This window comes from Eupeodes corollae, chromosome 1 (assembly GCF_945859685.1).
Source record: "Eupeodes corollae chromosome 1, idEupCoro1.1, whole genome shotgun sequence".
Classification (NCBI taxonomy): domain Eukaryota; kingdom Metazoa; phylum Arthropoda; class Insecta; order Diptera; family Syrphidae; genus Eupeodes; species Eupeodes corollae.
Window position 1 is genome coordinate 169782811 of NC_079147.1, and position 18798 is coordinate 169801608.

Sequence of the window (18798 nt, forward strand, 5' to 3'; positions counted from 1 at the left end):
CGAACATGGGTTTTATATCAAAAACACTCTATATGAAGATATTAATCCTTCGTATGTATCACCCTCCCACGCATGCATTGACTTACTGTTCTTAGGTGAAATTTAATAAAATTAGGGGATGAATCACACGCATACTTAAATGAGTTTATGAGTCCGATTTCCGGTTTAGCTTTTAGGCAAACCAATATGGTTACCGAGGATTTATATCTTTGCTAGAATGTTTTTGGTTTATATCTCTTTTGGAGTGTTTTTGGAAGTAACTTGTGACGAGAGCTTCCCACGGCCACGATTTTGTGTGTCAAGTCAGAACTAAGTTCGCTTTTTGGAAAAATAGAATAATTGATCTTAATAGATTATACTTTAAATTGAATTTTTTAACAATCTTATCACATAAGTAACAGGTAATTTATACGTTTTTCTACTGCTGATTCAACAAGTAAGATCTTACATCTATTTACTTAACTTGTATTATTCATGTTGTGTATAATAAATTAGAAGAATAAAAATAAAATAATACGATTGTAAGTACATACATACATGGATGGTTATATTTTATGAGACCATTTTGGTTCAATTGAATATTTGAGTTGATGACTAACCTCAATTAAAAATTAAACTCAATTTCGATAAGGAAAACCAATAGTGCATATCTTTTCTTTAAAAAAATAATGTTTTTTATTTTGCACAGTTCTTATAACTTCGAACATAGTTTTGCTTGCCACAACAATAAGAAATATTAAATAGGTATAAATTTAAATTTTTCTTACTACCATCATTGTCCGATATAAGATATATTTATACAAACATTTCTTTTTAATTTCTTATCATTTATTAACTCTATTTGTTTAATATCTAATTCAAGTTTTAAGGTAATTATGGAAAAAGTATATTGAGTTATTTAAACATGATATATGATTTTGCTCACCCATCTATTTTGACAGTATTGTTTGGTTGATATACTTACTTTCGTTTCGTTAAATGTTTGGGGTCACATAAAAAAAACTCGAGTTAAACCTGGCAGTCTGAATCCAATATATATTCATACTTTCATTACTCGGAGAAATTAACATTTAAGTGAAAGCGACTGTGATTTCCTAAAAATTTAATTTTAATGGCAATTGATAAATAGATACCAATCAAGTTCTTGAAGATGGAAACATAAACCCATTTTTGAAACCAGCTATCAGCCCCTTTTGTAAACTTAAAACCTATGTACTGGTTTTAATTTAATGTTACAGTAAACCATAAAGTTAATGATTATACATATATTCCTACAAGTCATATGACGAAATACAAAGACATTGACAAATCGAGGAATTTATAAGGATTTGATTATATTGTACACAAACCGATGAATCTTCAAGGAACAAATATATTTTTGCGTTCATCGGTTTTTATTATTCCCTACCATTGCTTTAGGCAAAAGTATGCTTCAATTTATTTTACTAGGACTACCTGCACCTGCAGAGTATGCACAAATGAGTTAGACATCAATGAATTTTATGATCATTATTATCAAAATGTTTAAGTTTGAAGTAGCCGCATGCGAAAAGTTTCAGTTCTTGTTTCCAAATAATTTTTCTAAATATTTTCCTATTAAAGTCCATCTGCTTATTTTTTCAATTTCGATTCCAACATTACCGAACTTTTGTGGAGGACTTTATTTATAAGTGTTGAACACTTCCTGGAAAAATGGAGAGAAAAGAAAGGGGTTAAGGTACAGTTTTGTACAAATTTTTAGGAAATTAGTTTTTTTTTTGAAAAAGTTGTGGGTAGACTTTAAAGATTACATAATTTTACATACAAACAAAATTGTAGATTAAAACAAAATTATCGAAAACATTGCGCATATAGTCAACAAACTTTAATACTATGGAGTAAAGGAGAATGGGCATCTTGGTTTACATATTGCCAACAATTGAGATATGTACATATATGTATGTCGTTGGAAAGCTTAGCTCTAGCGCATAATTTCTTTGCATGAATAGGTACGAAGCTCTAAACCATAGAGTTTAGGGTTTATATCAACCAAAGTTTGCAATTACAGTAAAAAGTAAAGTGACTTCAAAATGACTGTATTGGTCACTTTCCATGAACTGTATAGGCTTTAAATAAATTAACTTTTGTATCAATAGCCAATAATATTAAATTACCTCATGGTAGAGAATAGTTCACGTTAAAAAATAAAAAAATCAACTTTTTTCAATTCAATTCAGTGAATTATGTGAATGGGAATAAATGTTCACAATTAAGACATGCCACATTGGAAAGCTTAGTTCAAGATCATTTTTGATTGTGGACACAAAATTCTAAACGATGGAGTTTAGAAAGTGTATTGTAAAAACTATTTTTCACTTTAAAAATATAGTGCTTTCATTTCTTATTCAGCTGAAGAGAATTGTTTTGTTTTTGTTAGTTTATATCAACTAATTTAAAGATTATGAAATAAAGGGAATTGTATATCGATCATTGCCTTTATGTAAATTTATTGACAGATGATTCTAGTGTTAAGTTGCAACAAGATGTCGTGGTACCAGATACTATAGTTTTTACTTATTTCATCAACAAGGAAATGAAGAATATCGATGTAGTTATTGTGTTGAGTTCGAGAGCAAAGCATGTTCATACAATAGGAATAGGACAATATGAATAATGCCATTCTTCATAAACCAATTATGTATATAAAATTATAAAACCTGAAACATTTCTTCTTTGTTTATTTAAGTCAACAACAAGACTGTTGCGCCACCTAATTTATTTATTTATTTAAGCAAACCCTCATTGTGTTCGTTCATAAACAATAATCATAGTACCTAATCATTTTAAAGTTCTTTTTTCGGGGCACTGATAGACCATTACATTTTTGATAGTCAAATTGACAATAACTGAGCTTTCCGTCTGTGTAAGATGAATCAACTCAAGTCAATTCGATTGAAAAAATTCAAATTAGAATTGTCACAGTTCATTGTTGCTATGGCTTGTTACTTACTTACTTAAGGTGGCGCTACAGTCCTGTGTGAACTAGGGCTTCACCCAACAAACTTCTCCATCTAGCTCGGTCCCTAGCTAGATGTCTCCAGTTTGGCGCGCCACCTGATCCGCGGTCTTCCTTTACTGCGCGGTCCTGTGGGTGCGGATTCGAAGACTTTCCGGGCCGGAGCATTGGTTTCCATGCGCTCTACGTGACCCAGCCATCTTAGTCGTTGGACTTTTACTCTTCTGGCTAAGTCTACGTCGCTGTACAGCCCGTACAGTTCGTCATTCCATCTTCTCCTCCACTCCCCTTCGATGCATACGGGACCGTAGATCACACGAAGAACTTTTCTCTCGAAGCGACCCAAGGTGCTTTCATCCGCTTTTGTCATGGTCCATGCTTCTGCACCGTATAGCAGGACGGGGATGATAAGGGTCTTATATAGCAACACTTTGGTCCCTCGAGAGAGGACTTTACCACTCAATTGCTTTCTTAGTCCAAAGAAACAGCGGTTAGCAAGAGTTATTCTGCGTTTGATCTCAGCGCTGGTGTTGTTTTCTGCGTTTACAGCGGAGCCTAGGTAGACGAAGTAACTGACTACCTCAAAGTTACGTATGTCGATTGTGATGTTTTAACCAAAACGTCGGTGTTGTATGTCCTTTCTAGACGTACTTTGCTTTGTACTTTGTTTTGCCCTCATTAACCGTAAAACCCATTTTTGCCGCCTCTGCCTCAATACTCACAAAAGCCCCATTGACATCACGCTGAGTTCTTCCGATTATGTCAATGTCATCAGCATATGCCAGTAATTGGACAGACTTTTGAAAGATAGTGCCTCTAGTGTTGACGTGTGAGCTCTGCACTATTCTTTCAAGCACGATGTTAAAAATATCGCATGACAGCGCATCACCTTGTCTAAAACCTTTTTTGACATCGAAAGGTTCTGTTAAGTTGTTTCCAACCTTTATGGAGGAGCGTGAATTCTCCATGGTCATCCTGCACAAACGGACGAGTTTGGCAGGGATGCCAAAACTAAACATGGCTCTATACGGCTCGTCCCTGTAAATGCTGTCATATGCGGCCTTGAAATCGATGAAAAGATGGTGGGTGTCGAATTTGGTGTTCTTGAGTTTTTTCCAGGATCTGCCGTAATGTGAATATTTGATCAACTGTAGACTTTCCTGGTCTAAAACCACACTGATAAAGACCTATCAGGTTGTTGACGATGGGCTTTAGACGTTCACATATTATAGCAGAGAAGATCTTATAGGCGATGTTAAGTAGATTTATTCCTCTATAGTTGGTGCAGTTTAGAGGGTCTCCTTTTTTCAGGATCGGGCAAACAATACTGAGGTTCCATTCATCGGGCATGCTTACCATATCTTACAGATAAGTTGGTGCATGCTCCTAACCAACTTATCTCCAGCTGCTTTAAAGAGCTCGGCATTCAAGCCATCCGCTCCAGCGGCTTTATTAGACTTCAGCTTAGATATGGCAATCTTTACTTCGTCTAAGTCGGGAGGACGGGATTGTTGGCTTTCGTCGTCTATGTTGAATGGATCATCCTGCCTGACAGCGGAATTCAGTTCTTCGTCGCCGTTATACAGTCTGCAGAAGTGGTCCTTCCATATCCTATTATGTTTCCACTTTCGTCTTTGCAGCCTTGGTTCTAGGTTTATGTACCTGTGAATTTCGTTTCACCTGTTCATAAAATTTTCGAACCTCATTCCTGCTTTTATACCTCTCAACATCTTCGACCGCACGCTTCTCATGTCCTCTCTTTTTCCTTCTGAGAAGTCGGCGTTCCTCTCGCCTCTTCTGCTCATAGAGCTCACGAGCAGCTCTCGTCCTTTTATGCAGCGCCGCTTTGCGTGCCTGTTGTTTGGCTGCGTTTGCCTGCCGACACTCCTTACCAAACCAGGGGTTCCTTGTTGGTGGCTGTTTGAAACCCAGCACATCAGAGGCGGCTTCTCTGATTGCATCTTGGCAATGTTGCCACTGGTTTTCGATACATTGTGTTGTCGGCAGAGAACTTCAAGAGAGGTTACTTGTACATAAGGCATTAACACTTTAGAGGAGCAAGATATGAGCGAAACTGGGCGATGTCCGTCAATTAAATATTTGTCTTTGTTAGGTTTTTCAACTGTGTGGAATTACTGCGGTTTCGAGTACGTTATTGTATAGTGTAACAAATTCTGTCTCGGCCAGGTGTTTTACCCTTAGTTTTACTCAAGCATGACGGAGACATTTTTAATGGGTTGTACGGAGAACTATTCATCTTTTTTTGTTTTGAAGGTAGTATGGAAGTTTGGTCTTTTAAATATTCAGACCAAGTTTGGGAAAATGTGTGTAAAATTAATTATAGAGCGGTAGGCCTTTGCAGCTAGAAGCTCAATAATTTTATATTAACATGTAATTTATTACTTGTTTAATAAATATATAATACAAATAATAATAATAAATTACACAATTTAGCTGGATGTGTTAAAAACTCTTAAATTGAATACACGGTATTGTAAGTCGGTTAGAATTACCGGTAAGTCGCCGGATGTTTTGGCATATCATAGTCGTAGTGGATTTGGGATTTATGCAAGAGGTAAATTCTGCAAAATTGTTTGATTTACTTTCTTTGAGCTCACGTCTAAAATTAGCATTTGCTTTTTTGTAGGATATCAAATTGGTCTGGGTGGGTGATTTTTCAAAAACTTTCAATGTTTTCATTTTGTCTTTGCGTAGTGACGAAAGAGTTCGGTTCCACCAAGCGACAATGCATTTGATATGAAAATTCTTTTTTGATGTTGTTTGGGGAATCGTAATATTCGTAGCGGTTTTCACTGTTTTTCGAATTAAAGCTGCTTTTTGTTGGTGTTTGTAGCAATGGGTTTGTCACATTAGTATGATGTAACAACTTTTCTAAAAATTGTCCAATTGGATGAATTAGTTTTAAATTTAACGATTGGGGTTATTTTTGTCGAGATCGTTTTTACAAAATGTTTGTTTAGAATGAATGTATATTCCAATGTAAGTTATTTTGGCTTGGAGTTGCATTTCAAATGCCAAAGTTTAAATATCTGAGTTAATAGATTTAAATTTATGCGGGATGTTATTCTGGATCAGTAAACATATGTATAGCCATTTTGGATGTTGTTTACTGGGTGTTTACTTGTGTTTGGGTTTGCTGTTTGGAAGGATTTATTTTGTTGTAAATATAAAGAGTTTTGATGATTTCGGTTGTTAAGATATTTACTCTGCGAACCATAAGTTGAATGATTAGAGCTCCCTGTAGAGTTCAAATAATCCAACCTCTTAGTTGCAGAGTCAATATTTGTGTGTGTTGACATCGTTTTCGTCTAGAGTTGTACGTTCGGTTCGGTTGCTGTAATCATTGAAAAGAGGTAATTGTCTAGGTGAACCAGCTCCAGCAGACTGGGCAGCGTGTTAGACATATTATTGTTTGTGTTGGCTTTTGAAGACAGTGGTATTGATGTAGTATTTTTTGTTTAAGTTTGAAGGATAGTGTGCTTGAGCTAAATGAAGTGAAAAGAAATTTTTGGAAGCTGTTGTTGAGGTTATTGATGTGTTTGTAGAAGGACAATTTGATAAGGCATGAGAGTAAGATGTTGATGCAAAAAGAAAGAAAAGGGTTGGATCTTTAATGTTGTCAGTCTTCAGAGCTAGAAAGATCATTTGTATTTTGTTGAACTTTGAGTGAATTATGTGGGGAGTTTTGTTTCAACTTTTCATCCAATGAGTTAAGTGAGGTAGGGGTTTAAGTAGAATTTCGATATTATACTTGCGTTTGGCTTCACTAATAGTGCATTTATTTGTTGTCTTAATTGCTAAGATTAGAAGCATAGACCTGTAGAGTGTGGTGGGAGGCTGCATGTTTCATATTTGGTATTGCCGTTGCATCGTTAAGTAGTATGGCCTAATAATTGTCAATTTTTGCATGGCATGGCATTAGGAACGTAGTACCCGTAGCATGATGGTTAGTGCGTTGGACTGTCATGCCAGAGGGCTTGGGTTCGATCACTGCCTTTTGCCATCTTAAGTTTTTCACGGGTACTCCCTCTTGCGGGGAATTGACAAATCTTCCAAGAGTAATTCTTGTCATGAAAAGTGCTTTCTCAAATTAATCGTTCGGAGTAGGTCTCCTCCATGTGACAGCACTACGAGCACAAAGGAATGGTTGAGAGTTGTAAGTCGCTAGGCCCTGGTTCTCTGCGGACTGTTGCGCCACCTAATTTATGTACGACATTAATAATATATTCCGTAATACGAGCATTATAAAAACCAATTCCGATTAATTTAGGGGGGTTGGACAAATTAAATGTGAATAACATTAAATCCAGAAGGTTGTGGCTTACCTTTATTGTAATTTTTGTTGTATTTATACACTTCAGTAACACCTTGATTTTCCATTTCATTAACACTGGAGTACGTGGCCTACTACTACTACTACTCGCACCGATGCGCTAGCGCTGAAATAATTTTATTTTTCTTTACACTCCAACTTAAAATTCATAAATTATGGTTATTAAATGTTAAAGGCAAAATAAATATTACTTTCAAATATTTGTTTCATTTTAATCTTTTCAAAATAAAAAATTATTAACATCATTAAATGGTCTACCAAGTAGGCCATTGGTGTACAAAAATAGGGCGCGTGTACTCCAGTGTTAACAATTTCAGTTTCTGTTACATAAATAAGACACGGCGCGTAAGCGATGCCTTTTGAGGAGTTAAAGCGGCCATGAAGTTTTGCATCCACTGTGCAGACGCTTGCTAGGTTGGGATTTTGCCATGATAAGGAGGCTATTATCACGAAGCATAGACATTTTTTCATATTCTGTGCTTTTTTTTTAAGAGGAAAGGACTTAAGGATGACGTTGGTGAATGAATACTAAGTAAAAAGTTTAAGTACCACTAAAATTTAAGAAGAATCTTCGATCTTATGTGCTTTTTACTATAAGTAATTATTACGTACTTCATTTAATTAAATTCTTAAAATTGATCCAAAAACATAATAAATACTTTTTGGAACAATTTTTTTTGCAGACTTCGTTTTTATTGTAAACATCCTGCACTTTTGCTTTGTATCATTTTTAATTCTTTTCTTCAAGTGGAAAAAAAGCAATGACAACTAAAACACATCGTTCTATCAGCCAAATTTGTAAAGAGTGATTTTTAGAGGTATAGAACTTTGAAATAAAAACCAAGATGTTTTTTAAATTTAAATGAAATTTAATTTTTTTAAAAAGATAATCTTTAATCAATATAATTTAAAATAAATATTTGCATAGACCGCCATGCAATCGATGTAGTCTAAATTAGAGGTCCAATTTTTGTAGATTGTTTCCAACATTTGTGTGCCAAGTGGTCAATCGTTCCGGGCTTATCGGCGGCGACTACCGACTTCGAAAGACTTTTTCTTCACGTATCACGACTTTAACCAAAGAGTTGGCTTCATCGCAAAAAAATGAGCGCAATACGTATTTTAAACAGAATTATGATTATCAAAATAAATTTGCGCAATTTGGAAGTGTTCCTCTATTTATGTTGAAACCAAACTAAAAATAATTCACTAGACAAAATGGCCGCCAGTTATAACAGTGTTGTCAACATACAGTTATATACCTCTTTAAAAAACACCCGTCATTTTCGTAAATATTAAAAGTGCTTTCTGTTAAAATAAATAAATCTCACCAACCACTAATAAAAAGATCTAAAACAGAAGTTCTAAAATTATTTATTGATGAATATAACAATAAAACGAGTTTTAAACTTAATGCAAACCAAATAAAAAAAAGTATAAATAATTTCAAGATTGATTTAGAATGCGTTTCGGAGGAAACTACGTTCCAACGTACTTCGAAAGGACCGTCAGTGTTGTATAAAATAATATAAAACATTTTCGCCTGCATTACTTATTAACTCGATGTTGAAATATCTGTGGGGGAACTTGGAAGAAACTCCAACGTCAAAAAGGAGCACAAGGTGGAAGATGGTGCAAGATTCAATTCTGTTACCAAAAATAAAAGTGAGGATTAACAACAATTTTAACCATTAAATAATTATTAAAAAAATAAATATTTTATCAATTTCAATTGAAATATAAATTTACATAAGAAATGAAATGAAGTGTAAAATATTTGCGTACGGTGCTTTTCTTGAAACTGTTTTATAATCTACCCATCGTTACTCGTTTTTTGCCTCGAACTGTCTTACACTTCGAAGAAAACTATATTGGCATGTTCTAAATGATCTCAACCAAATTTTGCTTTGAGAGTTCAAAATATATATCAGCTATCAAATATGTTCTCAGTTAGATACCATTTTGATGATGAAGGATGCTACAATGAAAAAACTGCTTTTTATTTATTTTGCTTGACTGATATACCAAGTTCATGTTTTCCGTAGTGGCAAGTAAATATATAAGTAATCATGCACGATACTTAAGAATTTAGATTAAAATTTGCCGAATTTGTGTCTTAAATTTATTTTTTTATAACATTCCTTACCTATTGACTTAACAGACATTTATTTTTTTGTTTATAGAAAATAAATTAACATGGCAGACGAAGCAAATGAACAACTGGGCCATGAAAACGAAAGGTCTTCACCTCCGCCCCCACAACAACAAGTGACTATTAGAATCATTGAACACATCAAAGCGAATAAAATTGACGTTGCTATGTGGGCGACTCGCATGTTGGCTATTATCTTTACAGCTGGCTACGTTCTCCCTATTTTTGGGTAATTTTAGCTTAATAGTCGAAATTAAATCACGAAAAAAAATATATTTTTATTCTTTTCAGAACGTCTCAAAGTTCATTTAACAAAGTTCTTCTAGCTAATGCAGCAACTAATGCATTGCGCTTACATCAGCGACTACCTAGGTTTACCCTGTCCAAAGAGTTCCTGGCCAGATTATTCACAGAGGATTCTTGTCATTATCTTATGTTCTCGTTAATTTTCTTTAATGTGCAACCAACATTATTTATATTAGTGCCGATTTTTCTGTTCGCGGTGTTACATGCTGCGAGTTATTCACTTAAAATTGTTGACGTGAGTATGAAATACCTTTATTTTCCAAAACTTATACATTTGTATTCAAAAGAATGTTTTAAAATATTATTATTTAATTATTTTCTAATAAAAGTAGAAGTAAAATATATGTACATAAGACCATGTGTTAAATCCGGTACTTCTGATTTTTGGATACCTGTTTATGATGTTAGCCTAGATTTGTATAAATTATTAATTTCTAAGAGAAACCATTAGGTCAATTAACACTTAAAAACAAAAAAAATCGAATATGTTAGCACCTGGAAACCTTGAAACCTATCTTAAAGCAATTGGTAAAGTTTGTGGTAGTTTCCGTGTTCTCCAAAACTTTTTAAAGTTTCGTCCCAACAAAACCAAAACTCTTTATTTACAATTTGGAACGTAAATAAATATTAACAACGTAAAGACTGCTAAGTGTGACAAAATCTCTCTAATCTAAACTTACTGCTTATTTAAATTTCTTTAAATAAAATAAATACTAAGTTAATTGTGCGCATATTTAATGCATGGATGGTTAGGAACTGTATACACATGTAAAAAGAGAATAACTACACGTGTATACAACGATATTTCTTGAAATTTAGTTAAACCTAGAGAGAAACTGTTTAAGCGAACAACTGAACCAAGCATTAACTAGGATCTGCAAATGAAAAAAGAGCTGTGTCTTGTCGATTAACAAACTTAAAGCAGATTTAGTACATCTAACGAATAGGAATGAAACACTACTCAAAAACAGGATCTTCAGTAGAAATTGGGACAAAATCCTAAAATCATATTTTGAATGTAGTTTGCAATATTCAGTCCAGTGCAGACTCTTGGTAACATGGTTTGGTGGATGGTTTTAAAAAAGCCTAACATTTTAAAACCCTTACAAAGGAACCCTTGATTTATATGTAGAAGAAACCCTTGCAAACAGCACCCTACGTCTCAGCTAAACTAGTTGCTGGAAAAATAGTAAGATGGGACGTGCACGGATTTTACAGGAATACTTAGCGAATGTTTGCACAGGCTGCATAACACTATGTCTAAACTTCAATAAACCCATCCGAACAACCTTTGCTTGATTTAGAAAAAGTGTTTCATCCCATAGAAATATTGTTGTTAATGTTTTGCAACATTTTAAAACAATGTTTTGTTTTACAGAAACCAAACATCTTTCAAAATATATTAATTTAACTTCTCGAAAAATCTATTTCCACAGAAAACAGCTTAAACTAACGTTTTTGCATACTTACTTACTAATACAATTTTTCTAAATAAAAAAAGTACTTTAAAAAATTTAAGCGGGTCTCAATAGGAAATTATCAGTGTGGGTCACATTTGAGTCTATTTTTTGTTTCGTATCAAAATTATTCACAAGTTCGCAAAATGCGCAGCATACGTTTACGAGGACAAAAAAAAAAAAAAAAAAAATATCAAAATTGAAACTCACTTTTTGTCATATATGTACATATACCTATGGATACGTGTACATGCCTCTATAGACATTGAATTGACAGCAAAAAAAGCAATCTTCGAAGTTTTTTATAGTTAGACACATAGCTTTGAACAGGCATACTGGCAAGCCAATATGTGAAATCAAAAACAGCTTGTGGAAAAAATATGGGACATTTTCTTCTTTAGACATGAGACATCTCTATAGTTTTTTATTTGTGATAATTCTTTTCATTGCTTCAATTTTTTTCAAAAATGTATCATTTTCTGGGATTCCTTTTGATTGAATGTTAAGAGCATAGAACATAGAAACTTTATGACAAACACCGTTTCTTTATATCACTATAAATTCATCGATTATTAAGAAATAATTGAAAAAAGCAAAAGAAGCCAGTTCAGGAATGAAAAAAAAAATTAATAGGCGTAGCACGATAAGTGACATTTCAGTCTTTTATATGTCTATAGTCTATCCCTCGGAACATTTGTTTTTTATTAATGAATGCAAAAATTTAATAAAAATACCATTTTTTTTATTTCAACAACAAAAAATTAACACGTAAAAAATTATAACTGTTCTTTCTTTTCAATTGGCTGGCATTTAATAATAATAATAAAAAAAATAAAAACGCTCGAAACACCCACAAGAAAATAAATACCAAAACTAACATCTATTTTTCTTTTGAATTGTTTAACAATTGCAATTTCAAGACTTTTTTCAATTTAACAAGTTCTGCATAGTTAATTTTTGTATTAAATCACGCTTAAGCACCGAAATGTAACACTGTGCGACGCCCTCCTGCATCTGGATTATAACTTTTAAAAAGCTTATATCATCGAGAATATACATCCTCATACTGTCTCTCGATTTTGAAAAAGCTTTCGACTTAATTGTCTTCAAACCTTTTGCAATAAGGAATTTGAAATGAAGTATAAAGATATATTATGTTCAAATTTCCATTGTATACTAGAAAAGAAAAGGACCACCTTTCTTGGTTTTATTTATAATACCATTTAATGAAATAAACAAAATATTAACTAATCTCAAATAACTTGAACACTTATGCTGATGATATTTATCTTTATGTAAATCTAAAGCTATGGACAAGACTAAACTTTTATTTCGAGTACCTATTGAGTAAATTATAAATTGATCAAGCAGATCAGATCCTACTTACGAAAATGTAAATTGATCGATATTTCTTGAAAAATAACTAAATAATGAAACAAGCAATCATGTTAATTGATTAAGTATTTTAGAGCTTTCATTTAACAAAAAAGTTAGTTTAAGTAAAATAGATTACGGGATGCACAATATACGGACATTGGTCTAAATCAAAATTTACTACCATCGAGGAGCGTAAGACAAAAATACGAAAACACTTTTGGCCAAACTTGTTTTCACCAAAAACCCTATCATTGAAACTAATCAAGCAATCACTGATAAGATTTCGTCAACCATACTCCCCACAGCTGCCCAATTGAATGAATCTGCACACAAAAATCCACGATATATACCAAGATTCTTTAATCAGAGATTAGTTATATGCACTCTAACACCGTACACAAAACTAAACTTTTAGACATTCCTGCAAATTAAGCTAAAAACTCATTCGTTTACAATTAAAGTCTTCACCAAATCAGATGTATATAAACTGGTAAAAAAAAAAATAAAGCTTATTACAATTCATATTTAATTCCTAAAAAAGGCATCCATATATCCCACAAATGTTTGAAAACATATTCAACTTCGTACGCCTTCGCCTCTTACATACCACAACAACACGCCAACATCTTCTTAATAAAACCTCGCCTCCACTATGTAATACAAGAATCATATTTTAATGTGAATCTTATGAATATTGCAAATCTATCTAAATTTATAGAAAATTAATATAAATTTTTTAATAAGAGCCAATAGTCTCGGCAACTAAGTTCACTTTTTGTCTCTACATTGCCACGTAATTTTAAGTACTTGTTAATAAACAATAATAATAATATTTGTTTTGTTTGCTTTTAGTTGATTGGACAAAATTCGTGGTGGGGAGCCAGATTCCTCATTTCTTTGGTTGAATTCCAGGCAACGAATATTCTTAAGGCTGTTGCCTTTTCAGAAATTTTCATAATGCCGATGGCGATCCTCTTGACATTTATGTAAGTATAACTGAATTCACATTGCAATTAATAAATAAATACCAATAAATGAAAAATTTAGGGGAAGAGCTGGTCTGATGACACCCTTTGTGTACTACCACTTCTTACAGATGAGGTACAATTCACGTCGGAACCCCTACACAAGAAATGCATTTGCTGAACTAAGAATGGCTGTTGAATCACTCGCCGGCTTATCACCACCATTTGTAGGAAAAGTTTTACGGGCTGGTATTACATTTGTCAATCGTCTCAGTCCGCAACCTCAACCAACACCTCCGCCATCGCAATAATACACTTAATTCGGAAAGTATTTAAATAGAAAACTATTTTTTATAATGTTCTATATAAGAGAATCAAACCTAAAGTAAAAGACAAAACAAGTTTTTGAGAATCCAATTTCTTGAAAAATGAATCCAATAACTCTAAGTTACTATTGGAATATTAATTCTAAAAATACCTTTAATTCTAGTTAGGTCAGAAAAAAGGAAAATGAGCAGTTTCGTTCCATGAGTGAAAGTTCTGAATAAATACAACTATTATGTAGCCGTTAAAATCTGCATCGGGTGCAGGAAAAAATAATGTAATTAAGGTTTGAATATGAATACTATAACTAATGCGGGAACACTGTTTCCCTGTAAGAAATTCAGATTTCAAAGCACTGATAAAAATGTATTTGTGTTAAAAATGTACGCCGTAAAATTAAAATAGTAATTCCCGAAAAGTTATCTATGAATAACATAAAAGTAGGTTTGGCAACAGCGTACGTGAACTTCAACCATATGAATGTTTTAGTTTATTTTGTTACAGGCCTACTTTTATCATTGAATAACTAATTAATAAAATGAAAACAATTTAAACCGTATCAAATTTTTTCCTGCACGCCACCCAGAATTATGACTATATAAAGTCTTTACAAAGTTAGTTGCATTCGTTGAGACCTTTAGGTCTTAATGTGTTACAACGATGGAGCGCAACTCAATGGGTTACATTGATGTGACGAAACTCTTACAACTATGCTCATTTTCCTTTTCAAGGATTTTTAATTCTCTTGTATTGAACGATTTATAATTTTTAAAATGTTGGCAGGAAATTGGACTAAAAAGACGATTAATCATTAAAATATTTAATGTTTAAATTATGTTTTAATATAAATAATTTTTTTTGTTTTCAAGTTTGTTTGGAACTAGGGTGATGTTTATACAATAAATAAAAGTTTTTTTTATATTCAGGTATTGAATTTTCACTAACAGAGATTATGAATGGCATTTCAATACAATCCGGTATCGGAATCGACTTCATATCTGTGAACGCTTCTAACACTTTGATGATGTGCGATTAGTCTATGGCACTACTAGATAACTCGATTTTACAGATAATTTTTAGAAAATTTAATCCTTTCTACGAAAGTTGTTTTCAATGTCTTTAATATTTCATTAAGTACATTTTTAGTTTGTATGTTATTTGAACATAATCACCTAAATCTTAAGCTTAGTGCACACTATTGGAAGATCTTCTAATGTTGGCAGACTTTCCGCAAAACATTTTAAATAATTTTCTATCAACCATGTTAACAACCAATTTTTTATATTTTCAAATTGGATTTTGGATAATGTTCTTTCCGAACAACATCATTTAATTTTTAATTATTAGACAGTTTTCGAAACAACGACAAACACTTACAGGATTTTAATACTAAGTATATCAAATGAAACAAGAAGTCACTGTTTGGAAAGTTAACGAAAAAGGAGTTATGCAAAAAACAAAGGTTGAAAAGGATGGGACACGTGAACAAACCTTACATGATTGTGGTCATTGTCTGCTTCATTTGTCATGATTTTGCATGGCATGTTGTTTCCATTTCTAAAATAAATATTCATATTCTCTGTAATCTGAAAAGGAATTTGTCTTCCAACTTAAGTAAAACAAAGCCATTTTTTCGGAATAAACATTTCTTCAAATAAATGTTTTCTTTCTACTAATTTTACTTCTTACATTTTCATTAATTTCAAGCCAAATCGTTACACTATCCATTAATTCATTGTTTTATTACTATAACTATTAATTAATTTTTTCACTACAAGTGTAAAATATAATGCGACACTTGTTTTAAAATAGGAAATTTTGTAGTTATTTCTTTGGTATTACCGTCATTCAATTCTTCTTTCAACAAGAGTCTCAGTTTGAAAAAGAATCGGAAATAACTTTCGAATAGAATAGAAATAGAATATCTTTGCCGAAAAACTGAAAGATCTTGCTACAAGGGATGATCTAACGAGACTTTACAGCGAAATAAATTCTCTAAAAGAAGAAAACTTGCAACTTAACAATCAACTTCATGTGATGTCGGAAAGATGCGAGCTTCTGGAAAATCAACTTGAATTCTTATCACGTAAGGCCAACGAATGCTCCATTGTTGTACAACTTCCCATAAACGCAGAAACCAATGCAACTCAATTCGCTATACAAAGTGGCAAGGGGCTTCTTAAGCTACAGGAAAGTGATAGTTTTCACATTAAAAAGTCCCGTGAAATTCACAACAACAAGGCACAACGGTGAACTTTTGTTCTCGAGCTTCTTTCGGCAGAAATCGTAGACAAGTTTATAACCGCGGCGCACCATCTTAAAAACTCGGGCATCAGTATCTTTCGGGAGCAATTATTTTTATATAGAAAAAAGAGCCAAAAACTATTGCAATTCCGGAGCAAACTTCTCGAAATTAATCCGAACGTGAAAATTATTGTCAAAGGCGACAAAATGCAAATTAATAGCAACACATTTGTTTACAAATATTCACGTGGACTTAATGTCAAAAGTTCTACGGAGTTGACATTTATCAAGCAGATGTTTGGTGACGATCGTCTGAATTTTTTGACTGCGGCGAGGAAGTGAAATTTGCACCAATTTCGATCTCACCACCTTCCTCTCAACGGATGTTAGCGCCACCTGTGAGTCAACATCACAAGTCTTAAGGGTTGTTCGCAATAGGAAGAATCTGTCGCCTGACACAATATTAAAACCATAGAGGAAATCTATGATTAAAACTAACAATAATTTACAAACTATACAAATTTTATCGTATAATATTACAGGTCTTGGAAGTAAGCTTGCACAACCTGATTTCTTTAACTTTATTCAAGATTTTGATGTTATAATTTTATTAGAAACTTTTTTAGAGGAAATACACGAAAATGATTGCATAAAATATTTCAAAAATTTCAAAATAATGGGTTCGCCTGCAACTAGAACAAACGTCCACGGTAGAGCTAGTGGAGGAATTTTATGTGGTGTCAAAAAAACTATAAAGAGCAAATTTTTTGTATTTGTTTAGAAAATAGAATAATTTTTAATGATAACTTAAAATACTCAGTAATTCCGGTGTACTTGAACTATAATAACTGGCAGAGTGACTTCGATTGCTTAATTGATTACGTGAATAACAATAATCTGGAGAACATCATGATCATTGGAGATCTAAACGCACGTATTGGGAGATATCAGAATCCTTCAAATTATGAATTACTGGCGCTAAACTTACTAAATGTTGCTAGAAACTCCAAAGATGAACAGTTTAATGGGAGCGGACGACTTCTTACCGAATTCTTTAAAAACTTTGAACTATTTGTACTGAATTGTGCGATTACAGGCGACGAATATGGAGAGTTTATCAGGGGGCAAGGACAGTCAGTGATCCATATTTGCGCATTATCAACTGGGTGGCTAAATACAACCCCAAACTTCAAAGTCGGCATAGCGAACTTCTCTGCACACCTTCCAAACTTCAAAGTCGGCATAGCGAACTTCTCTGCACACCTTCCAATAGAAGTCAACGTTAAATTCTTTGATTTAGCTAGCCAAAGCATCCCAAATAATTTCCAAAAGTTAAGGTGGAAAGAAAACAGTGCTACCGTTTATAAATTTCTCCTGGATCGTAACTTTAGCTCCCTCCCTCCCCATGCCACAACCGGAGTAGAACATTTAGATGATAGAATAACAAGTGAAATTCATATCTCAGCGCCATTTGCCATTAGCAACAACAATTCTAACTCTTTTACTCCTAAAAACTTATGGTTTGATAATGATTGCAAGAAGCTCCGCAAAACTATCATTTGTTAATCTCAAACTATTTCGATCCACAAATGCATTGTTCTTCAAAAGTATTTACCTTCACGTAAATAAGGAGTAAAGACTTTATGCGCAGCAAAAAGAAGAGATTACAATACTAGTCTGGCGAAGAAACTTGTAGTTTGTAAGTTTTCTGGGAAATTATTTGCGAGCTAGGAGGACGTTGTCGACATTCGGTGAATACTCTCGCAGCTGAGACACTAACGACTCATTTTAAAACGCTTTTGTCGGCTGACGTGAATCTCCATACCTTCTCTTATGCTCTCCCCAACTTTATAGTCGATGAACTGGATGTTCCAATACTGTTACGTGAATTGGAATCAACTTTACAAAAAATGAAAAATAATAAAGCACCTGGTATCGATGGAATTCCAGTAGAATTTTACAAAAATGGTACTGAGCAATTGAAAAATTATCTTCTTCTATACTTCAACCTATTATATGACGAGTCTCATGTTCCAAACAATCTAAACAAAGCAGTTATTTTTGCAATGTATAAGAGATGGAGATGTGAACCAGCCAGAGAACTATAGAGGCATATCTATTCTTAGCTCATTAAGGAAGACCTTCACTTCAATACTCTACGAACGGCTGACCAAATGGATTGAGGACAAAAACCTTCTCAGTATGTTCCAAGCAGGTTTTAGAGCGCGTTACTTAACGCTGGACAATATATTTGCGTTAACAAGTATTGCCAAGAAATGTATTGATAAAAAAAAGTATACGCTTGTTTCGTTGACTTCAAAGCTGCATTTGACAAGGTGAATAGATAAGCATTGTTGTACAAGCTTCAGAATCTCTCGAAAATTCTTGCAGCTATACTTCAACTTCCTTATCTCGTCGACTGCTTCGGTTTGAAACGACAACAGGTGTCCCACAAGGCTGCATTTTAAGCAAAATACTCTTCGCTTTATTTATTGATGATATTTCCGATGTTCTTCCAGGAGGAAAATCTTTTGCCGACATACAAGTAAAAGTTTTACTCTATGCTGATGACCTAGTACTGTTGGCGGAAAACCTTTTCACTCTACAGCTGCAAATAAACAGGT

At 33.4% G+C, this 18798-nt stretch overlaps 1 protein-coding gene across 2 annotated transcripts; it reads left to right on the forward strand.

Moving 5' to 3' along the window:
• The first annotated feature begins 245 nt into the window (after nucleotides 1–245).
• On the forward strand, nucleotides 246–14855 carry LOC129954070 (Krueppel homolog 2). Of its 2 annotated transcripts, none has more exons than XM_056067722.1 (5): nucleotides 246–401; nucleotides 9533–9730; nucleotides 9793–10042; nucleotides 13494–13627; nucleotides 13689–14855. In XM_056067722.1, the coding sequence occupies exons 2-5, from the start codon at nucleotides 9546–9548 to the stop codon at nucleotides 13915–13917; spliced, it is 798 nt and encodes a 265-aa protein (XP_055923697.1). In that variant the 5' UTR covers nucleotides 246–401; nucleotides 9533–9545; the 3' UTR covers nucleotides 13918–14855. The 2 variants fall into 2 exon arrangements, with proteins under 2 accessions (XP_055923697.1, XP_055923698.1); XM_056067723.1 differs by having other exon boundaries at nucleotides 270–436.
• Nucleotides 14856–18798: the final 3943 nt, after the last annotated feature.

Coding starts and splice junctions, on each gene's coding strand:
- LOC129954070 (XM_056067722.1), top strand. CDS start 9,546: ATGGCAGACGAAGCAAATGAACAACTGGGCCATGAAAACGAAAGGTCT. Junction 9,731..9,792: donor TACGTTCTCCCTATTTTTGG/GTAATTTTAGCT, acceptor TATTCTTTTCAG/AACGTCTCAAAGTTCATTTA. Junction 10,043..13,493: donor ATTCACTTAAAATTGTTGAC/GTGAGTATGAAA, acceptor GTTTGCTTTTAG/TTGATTGGACAAAATTCGTG.